At 40.1% G+C, this 18,228-nt stretch overlaps 1 protein-coding gene across 4 annotated transcripts in view; it reads left to right on the top strand.

Annotated features, from left to right (window-relative positions):
* Lrp12 (low density lipoprotein-related protein 12) overlaps positions 1–18,228 on the top strand; it is a 73,427-nt gene that overhangs the window by 28,611 nt on the left and 26,588 nt on the right. For 2 of the 4 annotated variants that reach the window (NM_172814.4, XM_006520902.3), the window contains exon 2: positions 10,810–10,866. The exons of the other annotated variants lie outside the window; for them this stretch is intronic. In NM_172814.4, the coding sequence (NP_766402.1) occupies positions 10,810–10,866 (57 nt within the window). The remainder of the gene's footprint in view (positions 1–10,809; positions 10,867–18,228) is intronic. 4 annotated transcript variants of the gene reach the window in all.

Raw genomic sequence — 18,228 nt, 5'->3', positions numbered from 1 at the left:
GACTATATACTTCTAAATCATTTTATGATAAATGAAAAGTGTTCCAATAGAGCTGTTAATGGAAGTAATGTGAATGCAAATTTTTTCTTTTTTTTTCTCTTATTTTTTTATTACATATTTTCCTCAATTACATTTCCAATGCTATCCCAAAAGCCTCCTACACCCTCCCCACCCCCACTCCCCTACCCACCCATTACCATTTTTTGGCCCTGGCGTTCCCCTGTACTGGGGCATATAAAGTTTGCCTGTCCAGTGGGCCTCTCTTTCCAGTGATGGCCGACTAGGCCATCTTTTGATACATATGCAGCTAGAGTCAAGAGCTCCGGGGTTCTGGTTAGTTCATAATGTTGCACCTACAGGGTTGCAGATCCCTTTAGCTCCTTGGATACTTTCTCTAGCTCCTCCATTGGGGGCCCTGTGATCCATCCAATAGTTGACTGTGAGCATCCACTTCTGTGTTTGTTAGGCCCCGGCCTAGTCTCACAAGAGACAGCTATATCACGGTCCTTGCACCAAACGCTTGCTAGTGTATGAAATGGTGTCATCGTTTGGAGGCTAATTATGGGATGGATCCCTGGATATGGCAGTCTCTTAGACCTTCTTGGAATTCTGACTCCCCCTAATACCTTACTGTTTGTAAATCATAGGAGTCATTGAACTTGGATCATCTTAAATTCCTTTTCTTATTTATTACGAGTTCTTATACCAGTGGTGGAAGCTAATTTTAGAATGACAATTATTTCTATCTGCATGAACACTCACCGAGATGCTTAGCAGGAGAGGTCACAAAGCCTTTTTGTGTTCTCTCTGGGGTGTGATTCATTCTATGGAAACTGGGGGCTTGTGGTGCTCAGCCTTTTCACTTCACAGAATCTACTGTCCTCAGAAAGATCTCCTTTGTTTTTAGTTTTGTGTGTGTGTGTGTGTGTGTGTGTGTGTGTGTGTGTGCCTGTGTGTACATGCTCATGTGTGCTAGTTAATGTGGGTGCCTGTACATGCCTGTGGTAGCCAGAGGATCTGATCCTCCTAGAGCTAGACTTACAGGCAGCTGTGAGCCACCAGCATGGCTGCTGGGACTTGAACTTAAGTCCCCTGCAAGAATGGCACCTGACACTAACTGCTGAGCTCTCTCTCCAGCCCCAGATCCTTCTTTTTGAGGTATTTCAAACAAAATCTTACAAACTCTTACTAAGATAGTATAGTAGAATACCTAAAGTATCTTTTCCATAAAAGTAATACTATAAATAAGCATTGCTGTTATTTTAAGTGGCAGATATATTCTGGCCAGTTCATAAAGATCTGTCATTGATGACTTAAATTAGAAGATTCTAGAGATTAAATAGTTGTAGACTACTAGTAAGTACATGAAATAAAAAATCTAATCTTAACTTTTTGGAGGGGGTAGGCATTTTAAAAATACAATTATTGGTATTTTGCCTGTATGTGTCTCTGTGTGGAAAGGTTGGATGTCCAGGAACTGGAATTACAGACAGCTGTGAGCTGCCATGTCGGTACTAGGGGTTGAACCTGGATTCTCAGGAAGAGCAGCCTTTACTCTTAACCACTGAGCCATCTCTTCAATCCCAACATTTTTTTTTTTAATATACTTGAAAGCCTTTCCCCAGAATATTACACTGAATTCTTTACACATTTTTAGAGAAGCCATAAACAGGTCAAATTATATCTGGGGAAAGTGTATGTATTAGTTTGTTTAAACCACCACGTCAAATTGTCACCAACTGTACTTAACAGATGTTTGTTTTCCTGCAGTTGTGGATGGTGGAAGTTTGAGGTTTAGACGATGCCAGATGAAAGAGTCTGCTGAAGCACCTCTTCCTGTGTCCTCTCACGTATCTTCTCTGTGTGCACCTTAAGAGAAAACTCTCTGATACTTTTTTTCTCTTAAGAGGATGCCCAGATTAGGACTGAGACTATAGAACTTCATTTAGCAGAAAGCCAGGGTTCGGGTGCTTCTGAGAAATGATATGACCACTCTGCACACATCCTAGTACTGTTCTGTATGACACAGGCAAAAAGACCGTTTCCCCATCAAACTGGCAGACCACATAAAGGTTCAGCATGAAAGACTCATTGGTAGTGCAACGATAAGTACGCATTCGCCTTTTCTTTCCCAAATGTTCTGTTTAACAAGTCACGGCTGGGTCAGTCTGCAGCACATCGGAGTCGAGCACTCCAGGGCCAGGGTTTGAATGCTTCTCCCTGAGGCTGCCTGTCTTCTCACAAAGGTCGACATAACTCTTTACAGGGCTTATACATAAACGTCACAAGGATCATACTGTTAACTATCTACCTAAAAGTACCTATAATAAGTATATGCTGGTGGATGAGCATACAAATAGTTTAAATGAAAGTTTCACATCTAGGCTGACAATGTACCCTCCAAGTACAACATATTATCTAACATTAAAACAACAACAATAACAACAACAAAACCCCACCAACCCTGTTGGGTTGTTTGTCAGGGCTGTTCAAGAGACTTTTAATCCCATGCACTTCTGACTCACAGCCTAGGCATTCCTGAGCTACAGCTGACCTGAAAGTCTCCTCCCTGAGAACTAGCTTCTATGGGACCAGCAGGTGCCATGTATACTTCCAAAGCAGGGAAGCAGCCACCAGTCCTTCCCAGTTGTAGTGTCTGTGAACCACAGTGCTGACTAGCACGGCATGACTGTTCTGAGGGTGCAGCAATGGGGAAACGTAGCCAACTACCCAGGGCTGGGGAAGTCACGGATCCTGGAAGAGAACAAGCAATCACTACTTTACTAAACCAGTATAATCCCAATCTAGATTCTAATTATTTGTCTTTGTATCCACCATTAACTTGTTTGTGGATTCCCGTGAGACTCTTTTGACCAACAATTCTATTAGATGTAAACAATTCCTGCTACTGGAAGCCTCATTTGGTGACAAGAGATTACCAGTTGGGACTCTCTCTTCCCTATTATTTGGTGATCTCATGTAGATCACCTTCATATATGTATGTATTTTAGGAAACATCTACTGTATTAGATTTCCATATTACCCCTCAAATGCCCCTTAATTTTAGCCTCCCTCATCGCCTTCTTCCCTTCCACTTCCCACCTGATCCTTCCTGTCCAGTTCCTCCTCCCCATCCATCCATAACCATTCCATTTTCCTTTTCTAGGGAGAGCTATCTCTTCCTCGGTTCCCTTAATCTATATATAATCTCCACGGTCCTTTGGATTGTAGCTTGGCAGTATCATTGACTTATCAGCTAATAAAAACAAATACAAATATATAACGTATTTGTCTTTCTGAGTCTGGGATACCTTACTCAGGACGAACTTTTTTCTAGTTCCATCCATTTACCTGCAAATTTCTTGATTTCATTTTTTTTTTGAACAGTTAAGTATAATTACACCACATTTTCTTTATCCATCCTTCTGTTGAGGGACATCTACATTGTTTATATTTCAGGCTATTATGTGTAGAAAAGCAATGAACATGATTGAGCAAGTGCCTCTATAGTAGGATGAAGCATCCTGTATGCCCAAGACTGGTATCTTAGCTAGGATTTCCATTGCTCTAAAGAAACACTTTGACCACAGCAATTCTTATAAAATAAAACATTTAATTGGGGCTAGCTCACAGTTTCAGAGGTTTAGACTTTATCATCATGGTGGGGAGCATGGCATCCTGCAGGCAGACATGGTACTGAAGAAGCAGAGAGTTCTATATCCAGATCCAAAGATAGCAGGAGGATAGAGTTTTATTTCATACTGGGCATGGCTTGAGCATTTAAGACCTCAGAGCCCTGCCTCTACAGTGACATACTTCCTCTAACGGTGTCACACATCCTCCAATAAGGCCATACCTCCTAATAGTGCCACTACCTGTGGACCAAGCATTCAAACATATGAGTCTATGGGGCACAAACCTATTCAAACCAACACAAGTGGTATAGCTGCATCTTGAGGTAGACGAGTTCCCACCTTTCTAAGGAACCGCCACACTGGTTTCAGTAGTGGCTGCACAAGTTTGCAGTCCCACCAGCAGTGCATGGGTGTTCCCTTTGCTCCACATCCTCACCACCATAAGCTGCCACTTTTTATAATTGCTCTTAGCCATTCCTATTGGTGTAAGATAAAATCTCAAGGTAGTTTTGATTGGCATTTCCCAGATGGCTAAGTATGTTAAACGTTGAGGTGTTTTTCAGCCATTTAGGTTTCCTCTTGAGAATTCTGTGTCCATCAGCACTCCACTCTTTAGTTGTGTTATTTGTTTTCTTAATATCTAATTTTTGAAGTTCTTTATATATTTTGGATATAAGCCCTTTATCAGATGTGTAGCTGGTAAAAATTTTCCAATTTAGCCTGCCACTTTGAATGATGGTGTCTTTTATCATGTAGAAGTCTTTTAGTTTCATGAAAAGTTGATCTTAATGCCTCTGCTATTGGTGTTCTGTTCAAAAAGTCTTTTCCTGTGCCAAATGAGTTCAAGGCTACTCCCAGCTTTCTCTTCAGTCTATCTGTTTTATGCTAAGGTCTTTGATCCCTATGGACTTGAGGTTTTTGCAGGGTGATAAGTATGGATCTATTTGGATTCTTCTACATGCAGACAGTCAGTTTGAATAGTACCATTTGCTAAAGGTGTCTTTTTTTCCAGTGTATATTTATGGGGTTTTTTTTTTTCACGATTATTCTAACTATCATGGTGTTCTTGTCTGTTTGTTTGGTGTGTGTGTGTGTGTTTCCATATGAAGTGGAAATTGTTTCAAAATTGGTAAAGAATTCTGTTGGAATTTTGATGGGGATTGCACTGAGTCTATAGATAACTTTTGGTCAGATGACATTTTTTTAATCCTACTAATCCATGAGCATGGGAGATCTTTCCATCTTCTCAAATGTTCTTCAGTTTCTTTTTCAAAGACTTAAAATTCTTGTCATACAAGTCTTTCACTTGCTTGGTTAGAGTTACCCCAAGACATTGTATAATATTTGTGGCTATCGTAAAGGGTGTTTCCTCAGTCTGTCATTTGTATATAGGAACACTCTAATTTCTGTGAGTTCATTTTATATCCAGCTGCTGAAAGTGCTACCAGTTATGGGATTTTTCCAGTGGAAATTTTAGGGTCACTTATGTATAGAGTCATATCACCTGCAAGCAAATAAAGGTATTTGACTTCATTCCAGTTTGTATTCCCTTGATCTTCAGTTGTAGTTCTGTTCTGGTTAAGACTTGTTGCTATATTGAATAGGTATGGAGAATGGACAGCCTTGTCTTTTTGTGGTTTTAGTGGAATTGCTTTAAGGTTTTCCCCATTTAAGTTGATGCTGGCTATATATATATATATATATATATATATATATATAGGCTTGCTGGAAATTACCTTTATGTTTAAGAATGCCTGTTGTGTTGGTAATCTCTCTAGGACTTTTATCATGAAGGGGTGTTGGATTTTGTCAAAGGCTTTTTCTTTATTTAATGAGATCATGTGGTTTTTGTCTTTCAGTTTGCTTATATGGTAGATTACATTTATCAATTTATGTTAATCCATCCATGCATCTCTGGGAAGAAGCCTACTTGATTATGGTAGATGACCTTTTGAAAGTGTTCTTGGATTCAGTTTGAAGGTTTCTATTGAGAATTTTATATTATTCCATGTCTGCCACGTGGCTGGTTAGTTCACCTCTCCTCAGTTTCATATGTCAGACTTATTCCATGTCTGGGGTGAGTCTTTCTGTACCTGACTATCTCCTAGAGTTCCAGTCTCTCTATTGGAACTTCCACTTTGTACTTCCTGCCTTTTGCTAATAGGCCATCAGCTTTTTACTAACAGATGACTCTTTTACATAGTGCACAAAAGAGTATCCATGCATTCTATAGTTTCTGTTGATATCCAGCTTTAATACATGGTGGTCAGATAGGATTCAGGGGTTTATTTCAATTTTTTTTTATATCTGTTAAGACTTACTTTGTGTCTGAGTATATGATCAACTTTGGAGAAAGCTCCATAAGTTGCTAAGAAGATGGTGTATTCTTGTGGTTGGGTTAAAGGCTCTGTAAATGTCTCGCAGGTCTGTTTGGTTTATGGTATAAGTTAGCTTCAGCCTCTCTCTGTTTAGCTGGTCTCTGGATGATTGGTCCATGGTGGGAGTCAGTACTGAGGCCTCTCACTATCCCTGCGTGAGGTTTAGTATGTGGTACTAGCTGTAGTTGTGTTTCTTTTACAAACTTGAGTGCTCTTGTTTTTAGTACCAGATGTTAAGAATTCCATTGTCCTCTTGGTGGGTTTTCCCTTTGCTGAGTGTGTAGCATCCTTCCCTGTCTCTTCTGGTTAGTTTGGATTGAAGTCTATTTTGTCGGATATTAAAGTGGCTGCACCAGCTTCTTAGGGCCATTTCCTTGGAATATCCTTTTCCATCCTTTTTCCCTGAGGCAATGTCTATTCTGATTTTAATATTTTAAAATTCACCTCTAAAGGACAAAGTGCTTTCATTCTTAATAACTATTAATCATCTTAGTTTATTGTTAGTTTTAAATAAAACTCCCTCAGTTTTATTAAAAGATCCAGCTAGGTTCAAATTTAAATTCATTAAAGCTTTTTCCAGTTTGTAAGTTCAAATCACAGCCTTTTGAATGGTGTTTTTGTAAATCACCAAATATTCTTTAAAGAAACTGTTTTTACAATTTTCATCCTGGAGTTTGCCAAGTGTATCTCAGTAATGTAATTAAAGATGTTCCCTGTCCTCTGCCTTCTCTATAAATTGATAATCGGATTTAGAACCAAGGTTACATAGCTACTAGCCACAGGGGCTATTTTAAATTTAAAGTTGAATTAACTACAATTAAATCAAATTAACTTACTTGTTATGGTACAGTGCCCACATTTCAAATGACCAATAGCCACATGTGCCAAATGGCTGCCAGAGTTAGATAATGTCTCTGGTGTGTGTTCATCTTTGTAGAAAGTTCTGTGTCATAGTTCTGTTAAGTAAAGGCTTGCTCAAATTCACTTTCCTTGTTGGAGTTCAACTTTTGGGAGCCAGTGTTTGCCTCTTTTTTACTGACTTTTGTGGCTAATGCCCAAGTCTGTTATGTCACTAAACGATGCAGAATACTGACCACAGTTTTAAAGTCACCTCTCACTAGCATGATCCCCCCAAGCTTCACTGCTGCATTAATTTAATTAGGCTGTGCCATTTTGCAAAACTTCGGCAAATGAATGAAGGACTAGAGGAACTTAAATTGAAAATGAGCCTCAGCTATGTGAATTCTAAGGAAGGGATGGGATTCCAGCTGAAAGAAAAATGCTGCAGTTTGTAGCCTGACCTGTCAGCCATCTGGCGATCCCTTTTCTCTACTTAACCATGCCCCAGTGTGCTTTAGAGAAATTAACACCTCACCCCTCAGTTCAGGACTGCCCTGCCATTCCATTTTGCTGTGAAAAGCTGGTCATGTGACTTTGACAACTGTAAACAGAATGGTGGGGCTGGCTTTCTGCCGTCCTGTGGGCGAGATGGAACTGCTGCAGCTGCTTCGTTAGGCTGATTAAGGCAGCAGTGTGTGGCCAGCAGGATTAGAGCGGTTTGGGCTCACACACAACTCAAGTGTAGAGTTCAGAAGACAACTTGCAGGCGTCAGTTCTTTCTCCCTGATTGGTTGCCAGGGATAGAACTTACTTGCTTACCTAACAGCAGGCCATTGGGGAGAATGTGCTGGCTTGCTGTCAACTCCAGTTAAAGCACTCGGCCCTGCCATACGCTGTGGGTGTGCTGGCTGCCTGGACCTTTATCTGGAGCTCCACCTGAGACCTCGTCCACACTCAGAGAAGAACTTCTTCAGTGGGTGACCTAGAAGTGTTTTAACTTTTGCCTTGTAGCAGCTCTTGATCTGTCACATATGCAGATTAGTCTAAGAGAGGGACCCTGATGCACATTTGGGGGTAATCTTTTTACAAGGTTTCAATCTATGATGCTCGGAATAGTGCTGTTGCCTCTCTAGTCCAGTTTCTGTTCCCCTGGCCTAGCAAGGTGTCCCTGCTCTGCTGGGTGTTCATGGACCAGGAAGTCTCCAGGCAGAAATCCTGTGCAGTAGCAGTGCTCACCTGATTTGTTCCTCTTGTCTAGGCAATCTCCAACTTACATCACAGACTGACATCTCGTCCCTGAGTTAGTTAACCTTTACCCCCAGCTTCTTAAACTGTTCAACAACTTACTGGCATGTTGCAGTTCCTGTCCTGACCTATAGGAGGAGCTCCGTGTGAGCATCTTAGTTTTGTTTATTTTCTTCTGGGTACATCATGGTCCCTTCACATCCCACCTTTCACCAATTCTCTGTTTTCTCTCTTGCATTTTTTTTTCAAATAGATCTGTAATTACATCATGTATAGGTTCACATTTCTTATGCAATTCTCAATGTCTGTGGTTTCCAATTGAATTGGCTGATATGGGAAACTAGTGAACACACCATTCTGTGTTTTGATAGAAAGTCTCTCATTCCGTCCTGAGTAGGACACTTGCATTATTTTCTCAAGAGAGTGTCAGCCCTTTGGGAGCCAGGACTTTGCATACTTCTTACTTAATGTCAAGTACTCTTTATTTGAGCAGCTAGAGACTGAATATCTCTATTTATGTCATGTTCTGTGCTAGTCCCCAGGGTTCAAAATAGCTGAACCCAGCTTTATCCCACTGCTGCCCCCAGCTTCTTCCTCCAGCTCCCCACTCCCAAGAATAGGACCTAGTGGGGTGTGTGTGTGTGTGTGTGTGTGTGCGTGTGCGTGTGCGTGCGCGCGTGTGCATGTAAGTCTAATAACTAACTGCTGTACATACACACATTTTTATTCCCCAAGAATGATAAGGAATAAGCAATATTTGTTCTCTCATTTTCTATTTTTTATATAATATGAATAATATTTTTCAAGAACTCTGTGCCTATGTATAACAAATTCAGTCCTTGTTTAAGTGTACAGAATTTATCTGTCTGACCTGTTCCTGGAGTTTACAGTTTTACTTACCCCTAGACTTACCAGGGTTTGCATACACATGTATGTATGTAACATGGCTATATAAATATGAATGTTGAAGGCTATATGTACATGATTTTAAAGTTAAAATTAGATCATAGTCTAATATTTTGAGACTTTTTTCAAAACTTTACTACATCTGGCTACTTATTTCAGTTTCTTAAACACTTTATTATAAAGCTCTATCAATTTACACGTTTGTACATTGATAGATTTAGACAGTTTTTTCTTTTTAGGATTCCATTAAGCCCTGTGATGGGTTTCCTTGTCTTAGGGATAATCGAGGCACCTGTGCTCACCTGCGCAGCAGGCGACAGTGCTGGTGTTGAGGGCATGGCCATCTAGTCCAGAGCCCGTGGCACCCACTTCTCTTCCTCAGCCTGTGCTTGTTTACTGTCCTGGGAAAAGGTTTAACAGAATGTATGTCTAACACTAAAATCCAGTTTTATATTTGCCCATAAGGATGTCAGAAGCACAGCTGTAATTTGTAGCTGTGCATCATAGAAGGCCTAAGCCAGACCTTGCCTTGCTGCTCCAGCTTTCTGCTCATTCGGGTTCTCGGGGCGTGGAGTGCAAAGGTTTGGGCAGTGGGCGCTGCCTTTGACAAACTATGGTAGTTGCTTTATTGAATGTGTTTCTCATTTTGTTTCTTCTTCTTTAAAATAAGTAAGTTGTATGTGGTAAAACAGTGGATGCACACTTGCTAGTGGCCCTACGATTTACTTGGCTGGGCAAAAGAAATGGAGCATGTATGGTGTTGCCCCACAGTGTAAAATAAGTGAGCCAGATTTGCATTCACTCCTGCTGTATTGTTTCTGAGGCAACATAGCAGTTCTTTTCATGTGATTAATAGAGCTATAGTTGACTAAGTGTGCTTTTCTTAGTATTATCTTATTCAGTAGTAATTCTTCACTTTATACAGTTGGAAAAAACTGAATGGCTGTTTAGTGCTACATGCCTTGACACATCTCATTTATTCAACTATCATGGTATGAGCAGCTATTGCTCTAGGGTCTGAGAAAAAGTGTTGTGTAGCTCGAGAAAGAAAAATTGTTAGTTATAATGTTGCAGTTTTCTCCTTATTCAACCAGAAAGAACTCTGCTTTCACTTTCTGATTGTCGCTCAGGTAGCTCACCCTTCCTCTGCCCTTCCTGACTGTTGTGGTTCAGATCTAGACAGTAAGAGAAGAAAGACAAAAGTTGAAAACCAACGGGCCGTCTATACCAGAAAGAAGGGGGGATGTACCTTAGTGGTAGAGCATTGGCTCTGCATCTTCAAGATCCTACACTGGTCTCCCACACAAGCAACAGGGTGCTGAGGGGGGTAATATTTGATGGGAAATAATTCATATTAAAATATATTCTACAAAATAAATACCTGATGGGGTTCCTTTGGCATTAATTTGAGGGAGCAGGAAAGGTTGGAAGATACATGGCAATGAAAGACCAATTAAAGTGGAGCTTTAGCTAGTAGAACTCCTACAATAACCAGTGGCTGATGGGACAGGCTCTGACCAGGATGCCTTGAAGTAAGTGGTCTTTCTGCGCCACAGTTCACTCTGTTCCTGCTGATCAATAGTTGGCTGTACTTGTTGGTGTTAATCAGCTCTCTATATTTGTGAGATCGCTATTTGCAGTGTATTGTAATTTCCAAAATGTTTTGTCTTACTCTTCTAACATTATTATAAAAATTTAGTTTCTGATAATTGAAAGTCATTATGTGTAGTCTTCCTTTAAGAAGAATGTGAAAACATTATGACTTGTACCTTGGAAATTAGTTTATTCATTATGTTTAATTTTAGGAAATGGTGCTCTTGCAGAACTTTCTGAAAATGTGCATATTTCAGGAGTGTCAACTGGTAAGTCATCTTTTGTAATGTTTAAATTTCATGCATGACTTATATGGTAAATATTGAAAACCTTATGGGGTGATATTTGGCTATAAAAATTACTGCTGCTTTTGCAGCATGTAATAAGGAAGGAAGGAACTGGAACATGGGGAATTCTCATAAGATACAGTGATATTGCATGCCTAAGGGTTGATTATACTTTCCCAAACAGACTACGTAATTATCTTCATGTGTAAGTTAAGCCGAAAGCTCAAGTAAAATTAGTGTTTTCTCTCTATGCAAACTTGGGTAAAGATGAAATTAATTTTGAATGTTGTCCCTAAAATTTATGGACTTAGAAATGAAGTATCTTGTTAGACACTTTAGATTAGAGCGATATTCCACGCAAAGCTGTTTACTTGAGTGCACAGTTTGTTACCAGTAGCAAGCCATTAGCATACTTGTGTCTGTGCAGCTCACAAGTCAGGGAGAGAACCGGGGTTTTCATCCATCTGAGCCACAGCTTGGTTACCAAAGGCCATGAGTGCACAGCTCTGAATGACTTCCAGTTTGTTGCTGTATTGCTCTGCTAACTGTAGTTATGAGCATATCAAAAACTATTTATTTTTCATGTACTGAAATAGTTTCTGACTACTAATAATTCCTAATAATTGCTAATAATTATCCATTTGCCTGTATTATTGACAAGATTTAGGTGGTTAAAAGTTACACAGCAATATTTATCAGCCTACTGATTTTTTATTATAAATTTTGCAACTCTTTTATCTGTTTCTTTTCTCCCATAAAGCAAACTTAGAAGCTTGCTGCTTGTTTTGTGTCTCTGACTCCGTATTCAGGAAGTTAATCACCATTTCTGGGTTTGTCTGTGTGCTCAGCAACCTCGCAAACATGCCTGGTCTCCCAGAAATCTACATAGCCTTGGTTGGCCATTTATTTCACTTCTTCATAGGCTTTTAGTTGTGTATTGACTCTACCTCAACTAAAACCAAAGATCTCTATTTCATCTTATTTATTATTGTATGACACAGCCCCTGTGAAGAGGTGAAAAGACACTGTGGAGTCGGTTCTCTTCCACAGCGGGCACTAGCTCGGAACCCAGGGCTTCACTTGAGTAGCAAATGGCTCAGTAAAGCTAAGTTCTAAAAGTGATCTTGTGTGTTCCTGTGTCCCATTTTTTAACAGATAATGAGAATTGTGATTACATTCACAATTCACAAAAGGAAATAGTATTGTTTACAAATACTTTAATCTCCATAAACAAAGACTTTTTGTTTCAGAAGTTTTTAAAAACCATTATCTTAGGATTCTTTTCAAATCCTGGTTCTTTCAGCCTGCCATAGCAGTTTAAGTTAAGCAGATGGTTTAAGTAACAGCAATTTCCTCAGAGTTCTACGGTAAGCTGGAAGTCCAAAGTTGGGTGCTAGCAAGTTTGATTCCTGGTGCGTCTGACTGTTCTTCTGAGAATGCCTAGAGGGAAAGGCAAAGTCTCTTCCTTTTATGTGCACTCAATCTAATAGCATGGTGAGCTCCATGCCACTCTGTTCTGATGGAAGTCATGAACATGCAAACTCAAACTCCTTTAGTGTCAGCAACTGCGAGCCTTGGTTGTGGGGACCCTCAACTCTCTGTATTAGGAGCCCTTGTTAGTGTTGTGTGACAGACTTCAGGGGAGAAGAACACACACACAGTGTACTCACCCCAGACAGGGAGCCCATGACAGACCAAAGCACAGATGCCACCAAAGTCCACCTTGGGGAGCCATTGAGTCTTATTGGTTATGATTGAAGGGTCACTTACAGGAGCAGAAATGACTCAAAGACAGCTGCATCACCAAAAAGCCCACCCCAGCCTGGGTGACAGCTCACAAAACTGGGAACCTGGAGCACACTGCACACAGCCTGCAGGCAGCTGCTCGGGTTGCAGAGTGTCCTTTCCAGATGCTTCAGTTTTTCTAAACCTCTTCCAAACACCTGGGCTGGTTTGTGTCTCTTTGAGGCAACTGAGCAGTTCTCAGAGTCTTTGCAGATTCATTCATTTTGGAGTTGTTTGTTTGTTTGTTTTTCTTTTTAGTTGTCTTAAGAGTCGTCTGAGAGTGACCCTCAGCCATCTTTATTACTTACTCTTTGTAAATCTGGTCAGTTTCACCAACTTCCTGAAGGAATTTTGAGTTGTCCACTTTCTGTCTAAGAACTCACCTACAGGGTAGAATTGGGGGAAACCTGATAGACAACAAATAGAGGTAATAACTCCTAGTGGCTTCCTGGAACTCCTCCTGTGACTGGGTCTGACCACTCTCCTGTAGTCTTTTTCTCTCTGCATTCTGCTCCTGGTAGATCCCTAAACTCTTTGGCTAGTGCTTCTGCTTGTGCCAGAGGCTAGCAGTCATTGGAGTTGTTTCTCTGTAAAACCAGTTCACCCTGCCCTCCCTTGATAAAGATCACAGATTATAAAGCCTGTGTTGAGGTGTAGGCTGCACACAAGGTGTCCAGTGTGCAGGACAGCGGCTCCCTGGGATAGTGAGAGGATGCTGCTTATATTACATGACTGTTATGGGTCAGAGAAGTCCTCTGGGAAGACCTGGAGGTCAGAGGTTATGTGTAAGGTCATCGTCATCGGAAGTAGATATAGGTGGGGTCATCTCAGGGTCTGTCATTGGAGCTGGCACAGCCAAGTCTCCTTAAGCAAAGCCATGGCCATGCCAACTGCAGGGATTCTCGAGGCCATAATCAGTCTCTTCAGGCATTAGTGCTTGCTCTGAAGTCACCACCTGTCATCATCTGTTGGGACTGACTTTCTTTGAACTGTGGGGAGGTCATCAAAAGAGCATAAAGAACCATGGAGGAATAGCTGCCATGGCTCTGGTGAAAATGGCAGGACAGATAATGAAATGTTGCCATCCTGATAAACCTTCAGGAACAAAAGCAGTATTACCAATAACCCCACTGGAATCAGGAGCTATAGAGGCAGTGACACTGTTCTCAGGAGGTCTTTGCCAAGCCTAGCCTGAGACTGTCACCTTGTTTGAACCGTTTCGAAGCTTAGCACCTAGCCTACCCTTAGTGAGAGCTGGCTCCTTCTGGCTGACTCATTATTGGCTTGAAGCCATCCTCATTTTATCTCAGTTACCTCTTCTAAGACTGTTCCTGGGACACTGGCATGGTTGTTGGGTAAATGCACTTACCACCGACTTCTGTCCCAAGATCCCCTAAGGTGGAAGGAGGGAGCCAGCCCTGCATGTGCCCATCCCCTGCACTGCACATGATCTCTTAGCTCCGGTGCTCCTTCCCACCCACAAAATGAGTCAGTGTGAGGAAAAAAAACGTTTTAAATGATTCGGTCTTCAAATATTGGGAGCAGGGTTTGGCATATGAGTTTTAAGGGAAGAATGAATTACAGTTCACAAAAAAAAAAAAAAAATTGAAAAGGTGGAGTCTTGTTTTGTTAGCAGTTCTGGGTATTAAACCCAGGGAGGGCCTTGAGCATGTCAAGTGCATGTGTCTCTAATCGAGCTGAACTACAGCTCTTGCTCTATTGCTGTTGCTGTTGCTGTTGCTGTTGCTGGTAGATGAGTCAGTTAAGACACGGTTTCTGCTGCCCACACTTTCTTTAAGGAGCTGTGGCTAGGGGACTCATCGTCCAGCCCGCCTCTTACAAGCTGCTGTTACAGGACTGTTGATGTGTGGTACCCACTATTCTGTTGTGGTAGTGGTTTTTGAGACAGGATCTTACTGTGTAGCCCAAGCTGTCCTACAACCAATCTTCCTGCCTTAGTGAGACTGTTACTGGAATTATTACCGCACAGCATCATGTCCAATAGAAGTTTATATATAATGTGTTTGATCACTACCCGTATTCACAATACTAGGAATTAAAGATGAGAAATTGCCCTAAAACTTGGAAATTCAATTTAAAATAACAAAAAATGAGTTTATTGCAAGCTGTGTCTCTACCATAGTTTTATTAAAATATCTTTTTAAAACAAACATGTCAACAGTATCATATTTTATTATAAAGCTTTTATGGATGGATTTAAAGTAACTGGTTTCTCAACATTTACTTCTGCATTCATTCTTTTGCAACATAATATTTTATTTGACACATGAAGATATGTTAATTGATATATAACTAAAAATGTATAGGAGTGTTTTAACAATCTTTTTCAGACAATTGTAAATATTCTTTATTACAAAAATCCAGCGAGTGGTAATTTCTAAAAGAGTAGCTGCAGTTGGAATCTGAGTTTATGTGTGAGCTTTTTGTGAGCTGTGACACTGCAGGATGGTCGGCTTTGGCCTTTGAGTGTATTTTCATTAACGGGAAGATTTTATAGTATGTCAGTCACTTAATACTGGTTGCTGACTTGAGCAGATTAATATGCAGTAAGGAAAGCTACAGAAATTTGGACATATCCAGTATCAAATTGTAGATTTTACATCAACTGATCAGGATTAGATGTCTCCCTTTTTTCTGTTCGTCTGAGATAGGCTACTAGGCGGTTTTGTAGTACTGCCTTTGCTCTTAAGTAAATTCTATATGAGAAGCATCAGCAGAAAGTCACACTGTAAAAGGAGCAAAACGTGTTCTCTCTATTAGCCTTTCTCTACTTAGGAGTTTCAGATAGGTTTAGATGTACTTACTGTTTACTGTGTCTGCCTATCAAAGCACCACACACTAAACAACATATGTGTTTTCTTGTGAGCCTAGAGACAGAAGCCCAAAACCAAGACGGGGGAGGGATAGTTTCTCCAGTGTTCTCTCTGGGGCTCTGAGATGCCTTCTTACTGTGTCCTGCCCTAGATCTGTTCTAATGGCTCCTGAAGCTACACCATAATATCCCACCCGTGTGATATCATTTAAACTTAGTGCCTCATCAAAGAGTCTCCCTGAAGTCACAGTGACACTCTGAAGTACTGGTGTTAGGACTTTAATAAATGAGTTTTGAGGACAATACAATTCATCCATAACAATGTGTATTTTAATTAAGTGGATTTATAAATCAATAAAATACCCCATTTCAGAAGACAGTAAAATATTATTAATGTGAAATATTTTTTTCTGAAGGTTAGCCTTATAAAAATCGTCCTTCTGTGAAGAACAGCATGTAAGACCTATTCTTGTTACATACTAAAAGAATAAATGGATTTTTTCTCAAAGACTTTTGCCAGTAAGGAACTATTCATACATCGTTTTCCTTGTGTGAAATATTTCAGATTGGCATGTTGGGACTGGAATATTTATGTAGTCTTTATTCATTAGACATCGTTGATTCAAAAATCTGAAATCCAGAATGCTCCAATTCTAATATTATAACAAAAACCTTTCAGAATTTAGAGCATTTTGGATTTTAGATTTGGAGGTTAGCAAAGTACATGCTGCGTAAGGTTTCTGAAATCCTTGCATCCAGGAGAATTCGGTCCCTTTGGTGCTGATCACAAGGGCGCCTGCTCCCTGAGCTGATGACCTGTGCAGACTCTACCGTAAGATAGCCTCCCTGGAAGAAGAAGGACCATCAGCTGTGCTGCCGCCCAGTCTGCGCTAAGACTTCACCTTAAGCCTCTGCCCCTTTGGTACTGCAGTCTCCTGCTCCAGCTGTCTGCACTGCAGAACGTCTACTCAAAATGTTTAATTAGGTCCTAATTTATCCTGTAAGTACAGTCACTTTGAAAATGAAAAATATACATTTCTACAACAGGAAAAACTAGGACCCTTCAGATGCATGTCCACCCGATCTGTAATGAGTTTGTTTTATTCTGCGTACATTAAAGCACAGATACAGACCTGGTGCCCAGATAGTGGGAGTGTCTTACTTTTCTATTGCTTTATAAAATACCCTGATAAAAGAAAAATACGAGAGAAAGTGGTTACTTTTAGCTCACAGTTAAAGGTGCAGCCCATCGTGGTAGGGAAGTCTAGGCAGCAGGAGCTTGAGACAGTCTGGCCAAGGAGGGATGTGAACTCAGCCTGCTTTCTCTGTCGCGTGCAGTCAAAGGTCCTCTGCCCAGGGAATGGTCCCTCCCACAATTAAGATGACTCTTGTCACATCAGTTAGTGTAATGTTTATCGTCCCCGCAGACATGTCCAGAGGCCCATCTCCAGGTAGATCATAGGTTTTGTCAAGTCGCAGTTAACGCAGACCCTCACAGTAGGTAACAGTCTCAAGGAACCTACTCAGTGGGAGCCATGAGCACGTGCAGATCTCCTTATCACCGTAGATCTGTGATGTGCAGGCTGCACGTGTGCAGGGCCTTATCACAGTAGGTCCTGAGGTAAGCCATTAGCATTGTAGGCCAGAAGATACGTTTACAAAAGACCTAGAAATGATGTTTAGTGAATAGTAAATGACTTGACTTTCGTGACTTTACTGAGTGAGAATAGTAGGACTTGCTTAGTCCTTTTCACTCACGCCATAATGGAGGGAGTCGTTACTTTATGACTCGTGTGGCTCTGGTACCCAGGCTTGCAACACTTTGTTTCTGAGTCTTCATTTCTGTTCTGTTTTTCCTCAAAAACTTCCAAGAGATATGTACTTGTCCTTTTGCTCATTTCATAACTACAGATTGGCATGTCAAATATTGAATTATAAAGTCATAATCGTGAATATAAAAATTACTAAATATCTTTACTTTTTTAATTAAGAGCTTTTCATGAACTAGATTTTAAAATTTCTCCTTATATATAAGCAGGAGAAAAGACAAGAGTTTTGTGAATCTAATAATGTGTTGTAATCATTATAAAATTATATAGAACAGTACCAAGTAATTTTATTATTATAGATGAACAGAAAGGCTATCTCAGTTTAGTTTTAAATATTAAATCTAAATTTTTATTTAAGTTAAATTGTTCATTTAAATTTTTTTACTAAAAAAAATAGCTAAATTGTAGCTTCTTAACTCCACTGGAATGGAACATGTTTTAGGTCAGGTTAATAACAAGCCATTTGTACTTGTTAAACAAACATATTTGATTTTTAAAGAGTTGTTTAATTTAAACTAAGTTTTACTCTAACTTATGAGTTTGAATTAAATCAAACAACCAATATCTGATTATTTTTTCTTACTTCTTATTGTTTCTAAATCAGGTTGGTCTTCAGAAATTTTATTTATTCATTGAATTACAGTTTCATTAGACTTCTTCAAAAAATGAAAAAGCAAAAAGATAAAGAAAATCGCCTATTACACTTAGCCTTCTAGTATATTGCAGGTACTAAACACATTAGTGATTAACTGAGTCACCAGTAGAGCAGCAGATGTGTTGCGTTAAGAAAAGAAGTAAAAGCACTTAACCCTTGGGGCCATCTAACCAAGAACAAATCCAGATCTGGATTTTCTACCTCCCCCTCTCTGCCTCTGCCTGCTGTATGAGTCTGAGTCT

The sequence above is a fragment of the Mus musculus genome, chromosome 15, assembly GCF_000001635.26.
Source record: "Mus musculus strain C57BL/6J chromosome 15, GRCm38.p6 C57BL/6J".
Classification (NCBI taxonomy): domain Eukaryota; kingdom Metazoa; phylum Chordata; class Mammalia; order Rodentia; family Muridae; genus Mus; species Mus musculus.
This window is presented reverse-complemented; position numbering and strand designations above follow the sequence as displayed.